The sequence below is a fragment of the Scomber japonicus genome, chromosome 6, assembly GCF_027409825.1.
Source record: "Scomber japonicus isolate fScoJap1 chromosome 6, fScoJap1.pri, whole genome shotgun sequence".
Taxonomy (NCBI): domain Eukaryota; kingdom Metazoa; phylum Chordata; class Actinopteri; order Scombriformes; family Scombridae; genus Scomber; species Scomber japonicus.
Window position 1 is genome coordinate 31,683,672 of NC_070583.1, and position 15,777 is coordinate 31,699,448.

General features: G+C 42.1%; 1 protein-coding gene and 25 non-coding genes across 26 annotated transcripts in view; 25 read left to right on the top strand and 1 right to left on the bottom strand.

The window, feature by feature from the left end:
- Positions 1-15,777, bottom strand: part of LOC128360904 (cytoplasmic dynein 2 heavy chain 1) — a 155,150-nt gene that overhangs the window by 33,789 nt on the left and 105,584 nt on the right. Inside the window, exons 80-81 of the mRNA XM_053321458.1 lie at positions 1,969-2,129; positions 939-1,064 (exon numbers count right to left, since the gene is read on the bottom strand). Coding sequence (XP_053177433.1) covers positions 939-1,064; positions 1,969-2,129 — 287 coding nt within the window. The remainder of the gene's footprint in view (positions 1-938; positions 1,065-1,968; positions 2,130-15,777) is intronic.
- trnam-cau (transfer RNA methionine (anticodon CAU)) lies at positions 5,845-5,917 on the top strand. Its single transcript has one exon. It is a non-coding gene; the product is annotated as a tRNA-Met (tRNA).
- trnam-cau (transfer RNA methionine (anticodon CAU)) lies at positions 6,542-6,614 on the top strand. Its single transcript has one exon. It is a non-coding gene; the product is annotated as a tRNA-Met (tRNA).
- On the top strand, positions 6,887-6,959 carry trnam-cau (transfer RNA methionine (anticodon CAU)). Its single transcript has one exon. It is a non-coding gene; the product is annotated as a tRNA-Met (tRNA).
- On the top strand, positions 7,232-7,304 carry trnam-cau (transfer RNA methionine (anticodon CAU)). The gene has a single exon. It is a non-coding gene; the product is annotated as a tRNA-Met (tRNA).
- On the top strand, positions 7,577-7,649 carry trnam-cau (transfer RNA methionine (anticodon CAU)). The gene has a single exon. It is a non-coding gene; the product is annotated as a tRNA-Met (tRNA).
- trnam-cau (transfer RNA methionine (anticodon CAU)) lies at positions 7,912-7,984 on the top strand. The gene has a single exon. It is a non-coding gene; the product is annotated as a tRNA-Met (tRNA).
- On the top strand, positions 8,257-8,329 carry trnam-cau (transfer RNA methionine (anticodon CAU)). The gene has a single exon. It is a non-coding gene; the product is annotated as a tRNA-Met (tRNA).
- trnam-cau (transfer RNA methionine (anticodon CAU)) lies at positions 8,602-8,674 on the top strand. The gene has a single exon. It is a non-coding gene; the product is annotated as a tRNA-Met (tRNA).
- Positions 8,937-9,009, top strand: trnam-cau (transfer RNA methionine (anticodon CAU)). The gene has a single exon. It is a non-coding gene; the product is annotated as a tRNA-Met (tRNA).
- trnam-cau (transfer RNA methionine (anticodon CAU)) lies at positions 9,476-9,548 on the top strand. Its single transcript has one exon. It is a non-coding gene; the product is annotated as a tRNA-Met (tRNA).
- trnam-cau (transfer RNA methionine (anticodon CAU)) lies at positions 9,821-9,893 on the top strand. Its single transcript has one exon. It is a non-coding gene; the product is annotated as a tRNA-Met (tRNA).
- trnam-cau (transfer RNA methionine (anticodon CAU)) lies at positions 10,156-10,228 on the top strand. Its single transcript has one exon. It is a non-coding gene; the product is annotated as a tRNA-Met (tRNA).
- trnam-cau (transfer RNA methionine (anticodon CAU)) lies at positions 10,501-10,573 on the top strand. Its single transcript has one exon. It is a non-coding gene; the product is annotated as a tRNA-Met (tRNA).
- trnam-cau (transfer RNA methionine (anticodon CAU)) lies at positions 11,040-11,112 on the top strand. Its single transcript has one exon. It is a non-coding gene; the product is annotated as a tRNA-Met (tRNA).
- trnam-cau (transfer RNA methionine (anticodon CAU)) lies at positions 11,559-11,631 on the top strand. The gene has a single exon. It is a non-coding gene; the product is annotated as a tRNA-Met (tRNA).
- Positions 11,904-11,976, top strand: trnam-cau (transfer RNA methionine (anticodon CAU)). The gene has a single exon. It is a non-coding gene; the product is annotated as a tRNA-Met (tRNA).
- On the top strand, positions 12,249-12,321 carry trnam-cau (transfer RNA methionine (anticodon CAU)). Its single transcript has one exon. It is a non-coding gene; the product is annotated as a tRNA-Met (tRNA).
- trnam-cau (transfer RNA methionine (anticodon CAU)) lies at positions 12,594-12,666 on the top strand. The gene has a single exon. It is a non-coding gene; the product is annotated as a tRNA-Met (tRNA).
- Positions 12,929-13,001, top strand: trnam-cau (transfer RNA methionine (anticodon CAU)). The gene has a single exon. It is a non-coding gene; the product is annotated as a tRNA-Met (tRNA).
- On the top strand, positions 13,273-13,345 carry trnam-cau (transfer RNA methionine (anticodon CAU)). The gene has a single exon. It is a non-coding gene; the product is annotated as a tRNA-Met (tRNA).
- On the top strand, positions 13,590-13,662 carry trnam-cau (transfer RNA methionine (anticodon CAU)). Its single transcript has one exon. It is a non-coding gene; the product is annotated as a tRNA-Met (tRNA).
- Positions 13,925-13,997, top strand: trnam-cau (transfer RNA methionine (anticodon CAU)). The gene has a single exon. It is a non-coding gene; the product is annotated as a tRNA-Met (tRNA).
- trnam-cau (transfer RNA methionine (anticodon CAU)) lies at positions 14,464-14,536 on the top strand. The gene has a single exon. It is a non-coding gene; the product is annotated as a tRNA-Met (tRNA).
- Positions 15,002-15,074, top strand: trnam-cau (transfer RNA methionine (anticodon CAU)). The gene has a single exon. It is a non-coding gene; the product is annotated as a tRNA-Met (tRNA).
- Positions 15,319-15,391, top strand: trnam-cau (transfer RNA methionine (anticodon CAU)). Its single transcript has one exon. It is a non-coding gene; the product is annotated as a tRNA-Met (tRNA).

Below are 15,777 nucleotides of genomic sequence, written 5' to 3' on the forward strand. Positions count from 1 at the left end.
ATTTTCATTGATTTTTATACTGTTATGATGTTGGAATGTCTATAATGTTAAATGTGGTCAAAATTCAAATGCTCGCTTTAAGTCAAAATCCCAGGCTTCATCCTGGTCTGAATGCTTCATTTGCAATGTTTCCTCTACTTCGTGCTCATGATGGCATCAGATCGCTTGTGCGTACTCACAAATGTTCTGTAGCCTTTGTTTGTTGTTGTCAAAATTGTTTAACAGGTTGTTTGTGTTGTCAACTCCAATATTTCGGATTTGGATTCGGACTCAAACATATATGGATGTCTTTAACAAGTTTATATTTAGAAAAAAATGATGGTAATAAAAGAAGCAAAGTTTGCTGAAGGGTAGCTTCTGGAAGGTAACCAATCAAAATAGAGTCAGTTCCTCAGATGGGGGTCCTTAAAGAGACAGGAGCTGACTGAGAGGCTGCAGAAAGGGCAAATATGAGTACATATAAATTTTTAATTGTAAATCATGCAAATATATTTTTATTCCACTGGACTTATACATGAGGACTGTTGAGTTGATCTATTTCTTAAACTTACTTTGGAGGTCTTTATGATTTATTATATAGTTTTGGACTCATTGCTGGCTCATTGCATCATGTATTTGTATGAAATATTAAACATTTTCTGTTATGCTTGGAATATGCAGTATTATGCAGTACAAAATTAAACAATAAACAATTTCAGACAGACACACTCAAACACACTAACATGCAGGATATCAGTAAGATAAAGTTGATTTAATTGCCTTCTCCCCGAGTTGAACGTGGAGGATTCTTGTCAACTACTGTAGTCAAATAATTAGAGACACCTCACCGACCAAAAAGTACAAAAATACAAAAATCTCTCAAACACACACAGATGCTAAGCCTGACGCCTGAAGCCTTACCACACAAAAAGATTCATAAATACACACAGGGTACCTACTTTTTCCAGAAGGGGTAGCCATGCAGTAACAAGGTGAAGGTTTTTCAGGCAAAGCCAATCTCCATTCCGGGAACATTCTCTCAGTGTCGCTAAGGCCACATCAGCCTGTCCCTGACCCATAGAGATCTAGACAGACAAAGAGAGGGAGGAAAGGAAGGTGAGAAACAGAAGCAGTGGGATGAAAAATTTGATTCTGCATTGGAATTTCTCAGAAGTTAGAGGCAGATAATCTGATTCCACATTTTAATTCATCTCTCTCTTTGGTGGGAGGAACAATGAAACGCTTGCAAAGTCAGATTCCCACTGTGTTTTTTTCTCAATACAGCTCCCATATTGAGGCCAGTAACACAATTAAATGATCTGATCTATGTAAAACTAATATGACTTAATGTTATATGCAGCACCCATAAGAGTGAAATACTTAGTATGTACATCACACGCATGGCCCCCTTGCACATGAAGATGGTGGTAGTTCCAATGGAAATAGTAAAAACCTACAAACATACAAACCTACATAATATATTTTCTATTTTTAACAAACACAAGAGTCATTGCCTTAATTCTGGCATGGCACTTTTATGCATTTACAGTAGTTTTTGAACAAAAGTTGAGGTATATAGCACAGAGTTACAAGCTACTTTGCAGAGCAGATGATGCTTGTTAGTAAGATACATTTCTCTGTGGGTTTTTGTCTCTTCAGGGGATTTGATGATCATTATTGTTCTTAAAAAGCTGCATCATCCACATATTTAATAACTGCAGATGTGTCTCGCAAGGCTGGTTTTATTAGATGCCTCGCCGTCTTAAAATGTATTACAATTTCTGAACACCAATGGCAGAACAATACCAAGACTTATACTTAAAAACTGTGTTGCAATAAGACATTCAACAAGCTGTGGCACTCTAAGATTTCCCCATATGTGCGCAATAGATTATTCTATAGCTGTGATCTGGTGTTCTGTTAAAAATACACCCTTGAACTTGCTAATGAACTGCAATTACTTGACCATTTAATCATGCTATTCTTCACCTCATGATAGTTGTCCCTGCCCACAGTTTCTGCAGCTAGCTCTGCAAGCTCCTGGGAAGGGTCTGCCCCTGGAGAGATGATGATCAACACTGGCTCCCATTCCAATGTCTCAGTGTAGAGACGCCGCAGGTTCAGAGGAGGAGGGGAGAGTTCTTTCATACCTGCAGAGAAAAGAGAAATGAGATAGGAGGAGAATGAAGGGTGGTATTTAAAGATCTGTAAAGTGTGTTTCAACATTTCATTTAAATTTGATGTGCTACTAAAAGTCAAAGTCCCAGGATACACTGCACAGGGAGGGTGTCCAGAGAGGGGACAGAAATGTAGCTAACCAGTGGGAAATAATAGGGCAAGGCAAATTTAATTAAGTACCATCAAAGGAGCATTAGGTGAGGGTATATACATACAGTGCAAGTCAAAAGTTTGGACACACCTTTCTATTCTCTTGAATGAGAAAATGCATCCAATCTTTTTACTTTTACTGTACATGAAGTAGAACAATATGACAAGGAGACATAGAGGGAGCATTAACAGGGAAGGGAAACAGTATCAAAGGGGGGTGATGGGGAAGAATGTTGGGGGGGAAAAAGAAAAAAAGTTGAAGAAGGGGAAAAGCAGGAGGCAGGTGGTGATGGAAAAAAGGAGAGAGGGCAGAGGAGGAAGACACTGAGAGAGACAGAGTGAGTGAGATTAGAGGGGTGATGCACTATGCATACTGAGTGCTAGGTATGCAGCAGTATTCACAACACATAGCAGAAGAATACCTTGTCAGCCCCCTAGTGTTGAGAAGCCAGGCTCTTTGTGTATGCATCTGAGAGCATGTGTGTGTCTGTATGTGTGCGTTTTCTCACTGAGCATTAGGCTCTAATCCTGCTGTAATATACTGAATCGCATATCAGATATGAGTTAATAGTGACACACAAGCTGCAATGCAGGCGTACACAGCACGAATGGCTGTGTTAGAAATTTTGCTGTGACATTATGAATGCATGTATCAGCAGATATCTCTTTCAAATACAAAAGTGCACACACATGCACACATTTACTTAGGTCACTTGCATTAATTTCCTGGAGACTAACCCTAACCTTAACCTTAGCCACTGATCAGCTTTTTCCTAATTTGGGACATGGCTTTTGTTCCCATTTGAGGCAAGCCGTTCCCAATTAACTGGTCTTTAGTCTGAAATTTGTCCTGAACAGAACAACGCACACAAATACACACACACAGACACACACGCACACACACACACACTGCTGCTGTCTTTCCTGGTTGAGACAACTGCCCTCGCCTGAACATTCTTTTGGTGTCTGCTGCCAAATTCAATCTGCTGTACCGGAGTACACACACATGCACGCACACAAGGTCTTGGAAGAGAACATCTCAGAGCGACCTTTTGCTGCATCACCATGGCAACACTAAGAAAAACAGTCATCTGACCACATGGCTTGTGATGTCTGACTGCAAAAAAAAGGGAGCGTTTACAGAACAGGCGCATGCACAAATGTATACGCAACTACCTTTGACATGGGCAGGTATTCAGTATTCAGGATGCAAACCAGCATGCTCTGTCTGTGAATAGCAAAGTTCACCTTGGCTTTTATGACACACAGTCAGGGCAAAGAGGAGCCTAGAAAAAGACATTGCCACAGTCTCTCTATGGTTCGAACGCAGCTCAGTACAGGAAACACTGCAGGGCTAAGAATTAATGAACACAACACTTGACATTGTAAGCATTCATGTTTTTCTATTAACATATTTTAATCATTCTATTAAAATCACTGTAATGGACAGTCAAAGGACACATTTGCATTTAAATTCTGATTGATTGTTTAAAGAAAAAAAAAAGGTTGTCCCCTTGGCTGGATGGTTAATGACAAGAAAAGTAACTGACATTATTTTTTTTTTTTTATGAGAAAAACAGTTTATATTTCTGAGATGTAGAGTGAGCAAGCCAGTGAACGAGCATAAGTTTGTGCCTGTATGGTTGTGTTCAACCAGGCATGACTGTGTGCGTGAGCAGTGCCCAGGCCTGGACTGACGGGATTGAGCGAGATTAGTTGTAAGAGGATTACAGACCATGCCTCATTAGCATACTGATTTACTGCCAAAAACACATACACACAAAATTGTCTTTTCTCCTGTTCATCTTTTTTTTTTTCATCTGTCTGACTCTTTCAGACTGACGCACACTCTCATCCACCTCATACACACAATACATCCTCACCAGTGGGTTCAATTGGCGTTCAAGGAATGTGATGACTATATCTTAATTACGAGAGAGTGAGTGTGCACTTTATTAGAGCTGCCCACAGACATGACAAAGAAGTGATACTTATGCTTTCACGGAATTAGCTCAAATGGAAACACAGATACACACTATTAAAAATGGAGAGATGGGCTTTTAGACACCCACACATTTAGAAATAAGAACGGGCAAACTCACCAACACACCTAAACAAATGCTATACAGTTTTTCTCAGTTGCTTTGGCTCTTGTTCTCGAATGACAGTTGAAGTTGTCAAAACAATATCTACCTAGTTCGCTTACAGGTGTAAGTCATGAGTATGAGTGTTGTAAAACACATTTATTGAGCTTGAGGACAACAGAGTGACTACAATTTGTGAATATAAGGGGGCCTGCTCAGATGGACATTGGACGGGGGCAATGGAAATGTATAGTACATGATAATTGACCTCAAAATCAAATGTCTTTGCTTGCTATATTGAATGCTGCTTGTGATGACATCTGGGTTACAGTTATCTGGTAATTACTATTTGTTTGTTGACCAAAACAATCAAATTGAAGTCCGCTAAATTTCACTCTTTCCAATCATAACGTCCAGTGAAAGCACTCTGCATATGGAGGCTTGAATTTCTCAAAGGCCCATTAGGGTTTTCTTGTAATCTATCCTGGTGTTGCAGCACGTATAAGCTGTTTTGGGAAATGCATCTTTGATGCTGAGAACCTTCAAATGGTTTTGAGAAATGTGCCAAAGAATTTGAGAAAAAATGTAATAAACACACATACAAAGACTGAAGTGCCAAACTGAGCGGTTATAATTTTACTTTTCTCCATATTCAATTTACACTATGAATGGCGCAGTAGACAGCGTTTCAGTCTCATAATCTAAAGTTTGTGAGTTTGAGCTTTACATGGGACAGGTGCTTTTAAGAAATTGAATTACATGAACATAACTGAAAATGAAAGCAGGAAATAAAACAAAGATGGACTGAAAGACACCCACAAATTCAGACATTCACAAAGACAACTAGACCAAAACAAGGATGACATCATGATGACAATATTTGGCAAGGCCACTGACCGCTTTGTTGAGTGTATAATGAATAATCTTAGAACTGGAATCCGAAACTCTCGCAGGGTAGATGCTTCAATAAAGATAATTAAATGGGAACAAAAGAAAACGAATGTACAACATTTTTACAGTCAATGTGTTGAAAAATAAAATGGATACAACCTCAAAGACAGATTTACCGGCACAAAAGATACACATACACACACAGGCTTGGGTGTCACCTTCAATGAGTCAGTATTATAATTAGCTGTAGCAGCTGTGCAGCAGCTGAGGTTGAGTTTCAGTTAATATAGCTTTTCCTATCAGAGGGAGGAGATGTATTCAGAGTACTCTGGCTCACTGAACTGCATTCTCTTTTTCTGCCTTATCCCTTCAAACATCTTTCCTTTCTGCTTGGGCGTTATCTAATGTCCTCTAAACATTTGGGAAACTACTTCAAAGGTTGAGAGGTGAGAAAAATATTAGACACAAAATACGGCGAATTATAACATGAAAGAGTTAATTTTGAGAAAACACTTTAGGCCATAGTGGCAGATGATGTGAATGACTACTCAAACACTTCAAGGCCTCGTTGGCGCAGTAGGCAGCGCGTCAGTCTCATAATCTGAAGGTCGTGAGTTCGAGCCTCACACGGGGCAGTTGTTTTAAAATCAAAGGACAACTAAACTGATGGGTGAGATACTGTCAAAAGAATATTTGCTAGGAATATCAACCTATACGTGAACAAGACTAGGTCAAGTTCGGGTATATCGGTGGAAAAGTGAAGAAATGGTGCTCTGCATGTCAGTCATGGACAGTTTCTCATCTTTGTGTGGCGAGTCCAATGTATTCCAGAATAATCACATTTCAACCAATGGTCAACCAATGGTGTAACTTCGCCAACAAGACTAGGTCAAATTCGGGTATATTGCTGGACAGTGAAAAAACGTTGCACGACATGTCACTTGGCCAACCAATGGTCTAACTTCGTCAACGAGTCAGTCGGGGACAGATTTTCATCTTTATGTGGCTGGTTCAATGCAATCCAGAATAATCACATTTCAACCAATGGTCAACCAATGGTGTAACTTCGCCAAAAAGAATAGGTCAAGTTTGGGTATATTGCTGGACAGTGAAAAAACGGTGCGCTACATGCCACTTGGCCAACAAATGGTCTAACTTCGTCAACGAGTCAGTCAGGGACAGATTTTCATCTTTATGCGGCGAGTCCAATACAATCCAGAATAATCACTTTTTAGGACATATTATTTTTCATCATCGTAGCCTCGTTGGCGCAGTAGGCAGCGCGTCAGTCTCATAATCTGAAGGTCGTGAATTCGAGCCTCACACGGGGCAGGTGTTTTACAATCAAAAGACAACTAGACACAATGGGTGAGATACTGTTCAAAGAAGATTTGCTAGGAATATCAACCTATACATGAACAAGACTAGGTTAAAGTTGGGTATCTTGCTGGACAGTGAAAAACGGTGCGCTACATGCCACTTGGCCAACCAATGGTCTGACTTCGTCAACGAGTCAGTCAGGGACAGATTTCCATCTTTATGAGGCTGGTCCAATGCAATCCAGAATAATCACATTTTAGGACATATTATTTTTCATCATCGTAGCCTCGTTGGCGCAGTAGGCAGCGCGTCAGTCTCATAATCTGAAGGTCGTGAGTTCGAGCCTCACACGGGGCAGGTGTTTTAAAGTCAAGGGACAACTAAACACAATGGGTGGGATACTGTTAAAAGAAGATTTGCTAGGAATATCAACCTATACATGAACAAGACTAGGTTAAAGTTGGGTATCTTGCTGGACAGTGAAAAACGGTGCGCTACATGCCACTTGGCCAACCAATGGTCTGACTTCGTCAACGAGTCAGTCAGGGACAGATTTTCATCTTTATGCGACGAGTCCAATGTAATCCAGAATAATCACATTTTAGGACATATTATTTTTCATCATCGTAGCCTCGTTGGCGCAGTAGGCAGCGCGTCAGTCTCATAATCTGAAGGTCGTGAGTTCGAGCCTCACACGGGGCAGGTGTTTTAAAGTCAAAGGACAACTAAACACAATGGGTGGGATACTGTTCAAAGAAGATTTGCTAGGAATATCAACCTATACATGAACAAGACTAGGTTAAAGTTGGGTATCTTGCTGGACAGTGAAAAACGGTGCGCTACATGCCACTTGGCCAACCAATGGTCTGACTTCGTCAACGAGTCAGTCAGGGACAGATTTTCATCTTTATGCGACGAGTCCAATGTAATCCAGAATAATCAGATTTTAGGACATATTATTTTTCATCATCGTAGCCTCGTTGGCGCAGTAGGCAGCGCGTCAGTCTCATAATCTGAAGGTCGTGAGTTCGAGCCTCACACGGGGCAGGTGTTTTACAATCAAAAGACAACTAGACACAATGGGTGAGATACTGTTCAAAGAAGATTTGCTAGGAATATCAACCTATACATGAACAAGACTAGGTTAAAGTTGGGTATCTTGCTGGACAGTGAAAAACAGTGCGCTACATGCCACTTGGCCAACCAATGGTCAACGAGTCAGTCAGGGACAGATTTTCATCTTTATGCGGCGAGTCCAATACAATCCAGAATAATCACATTTTAGGACATATTATTTTTCATCATCGTAGCCTCGTTGGCGCAGTAGGCAGCGCGTCAGTCTCATAATCTGAAGGTCGTGAGTTCGAGCCTCACACGGGGCAGGTGTTTTACAATCAAAAGACAACTAGACACAATGGGTGAGATACTGTTCAAAGAAGATTTGCTAGGAATATCAACCTATACATGAACAAGACTAGGTTAAAGTTGGGTATCTTGCTGGACAGTGAAAAACGGTGCGCTACATGCCACTTGGCCAACCAATGGTCTAACTTCGTCAACGAGTCAGTCAGGGACAGATTTTCATCTTTATGCGACGAGTCCAATGTAATCCAGAATAATCAGATTTTAGGACATATTATTTTTCATCATCGTAGCCTCGTTGGCGCAGTAGGCAGCGCGTCAGTCTCATAATCTGAAGGTCGTGAGTTCGAGCCTCACACGGGGCAGGTGTTTTACAATCAAAAGACAACTAGACACAATGGGTGAGATACTGTTCAAAGAAGATTTGCTAGGAATATTAACTTATACATGAACAAGACTAGGTTAAAGTTGGGTATCTTGCTGGACAGTGAAAAACGGTGCGCTACATGCCACTTGGCCAACCAATGGTCTGACTTCGTCAACGAGTCAGTCAGGGACAGATTTTCATCTTCATGCGGCGAGTCCAATTCAATCCAGAATAATCACATTTTAGGACATATTTTTATTTATCATCGTAGCCTCGTTGGCGCAGTAGGCAGCGCGTCAGTCTCATAATCTGAAGGTCGTGAGTTCGAGCCTCACACGGGGCAGGTGTTTTACAATCAAAAGACAACTAGACACAATGGGTGAGATACTGTTAAAAGAAGATTTGCTCGGAATATCAACCTATACATGAACAAGACTAGGTTAAAGTTGGGTATCTTGCTGGACAGTGAAGAACGGTGCGCTACATGCCACTTGGCCAACCAATGGTCAACGAGTCAGTCAGGGACAGGTTTTCATCTTTATGCGGCGAGTCCAATACAATCCAGAATAATCACATTTTAGGACATATTATTTTTCATCATCGTAGCCTCGTTGGCGCAGTAGGCAGCGCGTCAGTCTCATAATCTGAAGGTCGTGAGTTCGAGCCTCACACGGGGCAGGTGTTTTACAATCAAAAGACAACTAGACACAATGGGTGAGATACTGTTCAAAGAAGATTTGCTCGGAATATCAATCTATACATGAACAAGACTAGGTTAAAGTTGGGTATCTTGCTGGACAGTGAAAAACGGTGCGCTACATGCCACTTGGCCAACCAATGGTCTGACTTTGTCAACGAGTCAGTCAGGGACAGATTTTCATCTTTATGTGGCTGGTCCAATGCAATCCAGAATAATCACATTTCAACCAATGGTCAATCAATGGTGTAACTTCGCCAACAAGACTTGGTCAAGTTTGGGTATATTGCTGGACAGTGAAAAAACGGTGCGCTACATGCCACTTGGCCAACCAATGGTCTGACTTCGTCAACGAGTCAGTCAGGGACAGATTTTCATCTTTATGCGGCGAGTCCAATACAATTCAGAATAATCACATTTTAGGACATATCATTATCCATCATCGTAGCCTCGTTGGCGCAGTAGGCAGCGCGTCAGTCTCATAATCTGAAGGTCGTGAGTTCGAGCCTCACACGGGGCAGGTGTTTTACAATCAAAGGACAACTAAACACAATGGGTGGGATACTGTTAAAAGAAGATTTGCTAGGAATATCAACCTATACATGAACAAGACTAGGTTAAAGTTGGGTATCTTGCTGGACAGTGAAAAACGGTGCGCTACATGCCACTTGGCCAACCAATGGTCTGACTTCGTCAACGAGTCAGTCAGGGACAGATTTTCATCTTTATGCGGCGAGTCCAATACAATTCAGAATAATCACATTTTAGGACATATCATTATCCATCATCGTAGCCTCGTTGGAGCAGTAGGCAGCGCGTCAGTCTCATAATCTGAAGGTCGTGAGTTCGAGCCTCACACGGGGCAGGTGTTTTACAATCAAAGGACAACTAAACACAATGGGTGGGATACTGTTAAAAGAAGATTTGCTAGGAATATCAACCTATACATGAACAAGACTAGGTTAAAGTTGGGTATCTTGCTGGACAGTGAAAAACGGTGCGCTACATGCCACTTGGCCAACCAATGGTCAACGAGTCAGTCAGGGACAGATTTTCATCTTTATGCGGCGAGTCCAATACAATCCAGAGTAATCACATTTTAGGACATATTATTTTTCATCATCGTAGCCTCGTTGGCGCAGTAGGCAGCGCGTCAGTCTCATAATCTGAAGGTCGTGAGTTCGAGCCTCACACGGGGCAGGTGTTTTAAAGTCAAAGGACAACTAAACACAATGGGTGGGGTACTGTTAAAAGAAGATTTGCTAGGAATATCAACCTATACATGAACAAGACTAGGTTAAAGTTGGGTATCTTGCTGGACAGTGAAAAACGGTGCGCTACATGCCACTTGGCCAACCAATGGTCTGACTTCGTCAACGAGTCAGTCAGGGACAGATTTTCATCTTTATGCGGCGAGTCCAATACAATCCAGAATAAACACATTTTAGGACATATTATTTTTCATCATCGTAGCCTCGTTGGCGCAGTAGGCAGCGCGTCAGTCTCATAATCTGAAGGTCGTGAGTTCGAGCCTCACACGGGGCAGGTGTTTTAAAGTCAAAGGACAACTAAACACAATGGGTGGGATACTGTTAAAAGAAGATTTGCTAGGAATATCAACCTATACATGAACAAGACTAGGTTAAAGTTGGGTATCTTGCTGGACAGTGAAAAACGGTGCGCTACATGCCACTTGGCCAACCAATGGTCTGACTTTGTCAACGAGTCAGTCAGGGACAGATTTTCATCTTTATGTGGCTGGTCCAATGCAATCCAGAATAATCACATTTCAACCAATGGTCAACCAATGGTGTAACTTCGCCAACAAGACTTGGTCAAGTTTGGGTATATTGCTGGACAGTGAAAAAACAGTGCGCTACATGCCACTTGGCCAACCAATGGTCTAACTTCGTCAACGAGTCAGTCAGGGACAGATTTTCATCTTTATGCGGCGAGTCCAATGCAATCCAGAATACCCACATTTTAGGACATATTATTATCCACCATCGTAGCCTCGTTGGCGCAGTAGGCAGCGCGTCAGTCTCATAATCTGAAGGTCGTGAGTTCGAGCCTCACACGGGGCAGGTGTTTTAAAGTCAAAGGACAACTAGACACAATGGGTGGGATACTGTTAAAAGAAGATTTGCTAGGAATATCAACCTATACATGAACAAGACTAGGTTAAAGTTGGGTATATTGCTGGACAGTGAAAAACGGTGCGCTACATGCCACCAATGGTCTGACTTCGTCAACGAGTCAGTCAGGGACAGATTTTCATCTTTATGTGGCTGGTCCAATGCAATCCAGAATAATCACATTTCAACCCATGGTGTAACTTCGCCAACAAGACTAGGTCAAGTTTGGGTATATTGCTGGACAGTGAAAAAACGGTGCGCTACATGCCACTTGGCCAACCAATGGTCTAACTTCGTCAACGAGTCAGTCAGGGACAGATTTTCATATTTATGCGGCGAGTCCAATGCAATCCAGAATAATCACATTTTACGACATATTACTATCCATCATCGTAGCCTCGTTGGCGCAGTAGGCAGCGCGTCAGTCTCATAATCTGAAGGTCGTGAGTTCGAGCCTCACACGGGGCAGGTGTTTTACAATCAAAAGACAACTAGACACAATGGGTGAGATACTGTTCAAAGAAGATTTGCTAGGATTATCAACCTATACATGAACAAGACTAGGTTAAAGTTGGGTATATTGCTAGACAGTGAAAAAACAGTGCGCTACATGCCACTTGGCCAACCAATGGTCTGACTTCGTCAACGAGTCAGTCAGGGACAGATTTTCATCTTTATGCGGCGAGTCCAATGCAATCCAGAATAATCACATTTAGGACATATTTTTATTCAATATCGTAGCCTCGTTGGCGCAGTAGGCAGCGCGTCAGTCTCATAATCTGAAGGTCGTGAGTTCGAGCCTCACACGGGGCAGGTGTTTTACAATCAAAAGACAACTAAACACAATGGGTGGGATACTGTTCAAAGAAGATTTGCTAGGAATATCAACCTATACATGAACAAGACTAGGTTAAAGTTGGGTATCTTGCTGGACAGTGAAAAACGGTGCGCTACATGCCACTTGGCCAACCAATGGTCTGACTTTGTCAACGAGTCAGTCAGGGACAGATTTTCATCTTTATGCGGCGAGTCCAATGTAATCCAGAATAATCACATTTTAGGACATATTTTTATTCATCATCGTAGCCTCGTTGGCGCAGTAGGCAGCGCGTCAGTCTCATAATCTGAAGGTCGTGAGTTCGAGCCTCACACGGGGCAGGTGTTTTACAATCAAAAGACAACTAAACACAATGGGTGGGATACTGTTCAAAGAAGATTTGCTAGGATTATCAACCTATACATGAACAAGACTAGGTTAAAGTTGGGTATATTGCTAGACAGTGAAAAAACAGTGCGCTACATGCCACTTGGCCAACCAATGGTCTGACTTCGTCAACGAGTCAGTCAGGGACAGATTTTCATCTTTATGCGGCGAGTCCAATGCAATCCAGAATAATCACATTTAGGACATATTTTTATTCAATATCGTAGCCTCGTTGGCGCAGTAGGCAGCGCGTCAGTCTCATAATCTGAAGGTCGTGAGTTCGAGCCTCACACGGGGCAGGTGTTTTAAAGTCAAAGGACAACTAAACACAATGGGTGGGGTACTGTTAAAAGAAGATTTGCTAGGAATATCAACCTATACATGAACAAGACTAGGTTAAAGTTGGGTATCTTGCTGGACAGTGAAAAACGGTGCGCTACATGCCACTTGGCCAACCAATGGTCAACGAGTCAGTCAGGGACAGATTTTCATCTTTATGCGGCGAGTCCAATACAATCCAGAATAATAACATTTTAGGACATATTATTTTTCATCATCGTAGCCTCGTTGGCGCAGTAGGCAGCGCGTCAGTCTCATAATCTGAAGGTCGTGAGTTCGAGCCTCACACGGGGCAGGTGTTTTAAAGTCAAAGGACAACTAAACACAATGGGTGGGGTACTGTTAAAAGAAGATTTGCTAGGAATATCAACCTATACATGAACAAGACTAGGTTAAAGTTGGGTATCTTGCTGGACAGTGAAAAACGGTGCACTACATGCCACTTGGCCAACCAATGGTCTGACTTCGTCAACGAGTCAGTCAGGGACAGATTTTCATCTTTATGTGGCGAGTCCAATGCAATCCAGAATAATCACATTTAGGACATATTTTTATTCAATATCGTAGCCTCGTTGGCGCAGTAGGCAGCGCGTCAGTCTCATAATCTGAAGGTCGTGAGTTCGAGCCTCACACGGGGCAGGTGTTTTACAATCAAAGGACAACTAAACACAATGGGTGGGATACTGTTAAAAGAAGATTTGCTAGGAATATCAACCTATACATGAACAAGACTAGGTTAAAGTTGGGTATCTTGCTGGACAGTGAAAAACGGTGCGCTACTTGGTCAACGAGTCAGTCAGGGACAGATTTTCATCTTTATGCGGCGAGTCCAATACAATCCAGAATAATCACATTTTAGGACATATTATTTTTCATCATCGTAGCCTCGTTGGCGCAGTAGGCAGCGCGTCAGTCTCATAATCTGAAGGTCGTGAGTTCGAGCCTCACACGGGGCAGGTGTTTTACAATCAAAGGACAACTAAACACAATGGGTGGGATACTGTTAAAAGAAGATTTGCTAGGAATATCAACCTATACATGAACAAGACGAGGTTAAAGTTGGGTATCTTGCTGGACAGTGAAAAACGGTGCGCTACATGCCACTTGGCCAACCAATGGTCAACGAGTCAGTCAGGGACAGATTTTCATCTTTATGCGGCGAGTCCAATACAATCCAGAATAATCACATTTTAGGACATATTATTTTTCATCATCGTAGCCTCGTTGGCGCAGTAGGCAGCGCGTCAGTCTCATAATCTGAAGGTCGTGAGTTCGAGCCTCACACGGGGCAGGTGTTTTAAAGTCAAAGGACAACTAAACACAATGGGTGGGATACTGTTAAAAGAAGATTTGCTAGGAATATCAACCTATACATGAACAAGACTAGGTTAAAGTTGGGTATATTGCTGGACAGTGAAAAACGGTGCGCTACATGCCACTTGGCCAACCAATGGTCTGACTTTGTCAACGAGTCAGTCAGGGACAGATTTTCATCTTTATGTGGCTGGTCCAATGCAATCCAGAATAATCACATTTCAACCAATGGTCAACCAATGGTGTAACTTCGCCAACAAGACTTGGTCAAGTTTGGGTATATTGCTGGACAGTGAAAAAACAGTGCGCTACATGCCACTTGGCCAACCAATGGTCTAACTTCGTCAACGAGTCAGTCAGGGACAGATTTTCATCTTTATGCGGCGAGTCCAATACAATCCAGAATAATCACATTTTAGGACATATTATTTTTCATCATCGTAGCCTCGTTGGCGCAGTAGGCAGCGCGTCAGTCTCATAATCTGAAGGTCGTGAGTTCGAGCCTCACACGGGGCAGGTGTTTTAAAGTCAAAGGACAACTAAACACAATGGGTGGGATACTGTTAAAAGAAGATTTGCTAGGAATATCAACCTATACATGAACAAGACTAGGTTAAAGTTGGGTATCTTGCTGGACAGTGAAAAACGGTGCGCTACATGCCACTTGGCCAACCAATGGTCTGACTTTGTCAACGAGTCAGTCAGGGACAGATTTTCATCTTTATGTGGCTGGTCCAATGCAATCCAGAATAATCACATTTCAACCAATGGTCAACCAATGGTGTAACTTCGCCAACAAGACTTGGTCAAGTTTGGGTATATTGCTGGACAGTGAAAAAACAGTGCGCTACATGCCACTTGGCCAACCAATGGTCTGACTTCGTCAACGAGTCAGTCAGGGACAGATTTTCATCTTTATGTGGCGAGTCCAATGCAATCCAGAATAATCACATTTAGGACATATTTTTATTCAATATCGTAGCCTCGTTGGCGCAGTAGGCAGCGCGTCAGTCTCATAATCTGAAGGTCGTGAGTTCGAGCCTCACACGGGGCAGGTGTTTTACAATCAAAGGACAACTAAACACAATGGGTGGGATACTGTTAAAAGAAGATTTGCTAGGAATATCAACCTATACATGAACAAGACTAGGTTAAAGTTGGGTATCTTGCTGGACAGTGAAAAACGGTGCGCTACTTGGTCAACGAGTCAGTCAGGGACAGATTTTCATCTTTATGCGGCGAGTCCAATACAATCCAGAATAATCACATTTTAGGACATATTATTTTTCATCATCGTAGCCTCGTTGGCGCAGTAGGCAGCGCGTCAGTCTCATAATCTGAAGGTCGTGAGTTCGAGCCTCACACGGGGCAGGTGTTTTACAATCAAAGGACAACTAAACACAATGGGTGGGATACTGTTAAAAGAAGATTTGCTAGGAATATCAACCTATACATGAACAAGACTAGGTTAAAGTTGGGTATATTGCTGGACAGTGAAAAACGGTGCGCTACATGCCACCAATGGTCTGACTTCGTCAACGAGTCAGTCAGGGACAGATTTTCATCTTTATGTGGCTGGTCCAATGCAATCCAGAATAATCACATTTCAACCCATGGTGTAACTTCGCCAACAAGACTAGGTCAAGTTTGGGTATATTGCTGGACAGTGAAAAAACGGTGCGCTACATGCCACTTGGCCAACCAATGGTCTAACTTCGTTAACGAGTCAGTCAGGGACAGATTTTCATATTTATGCG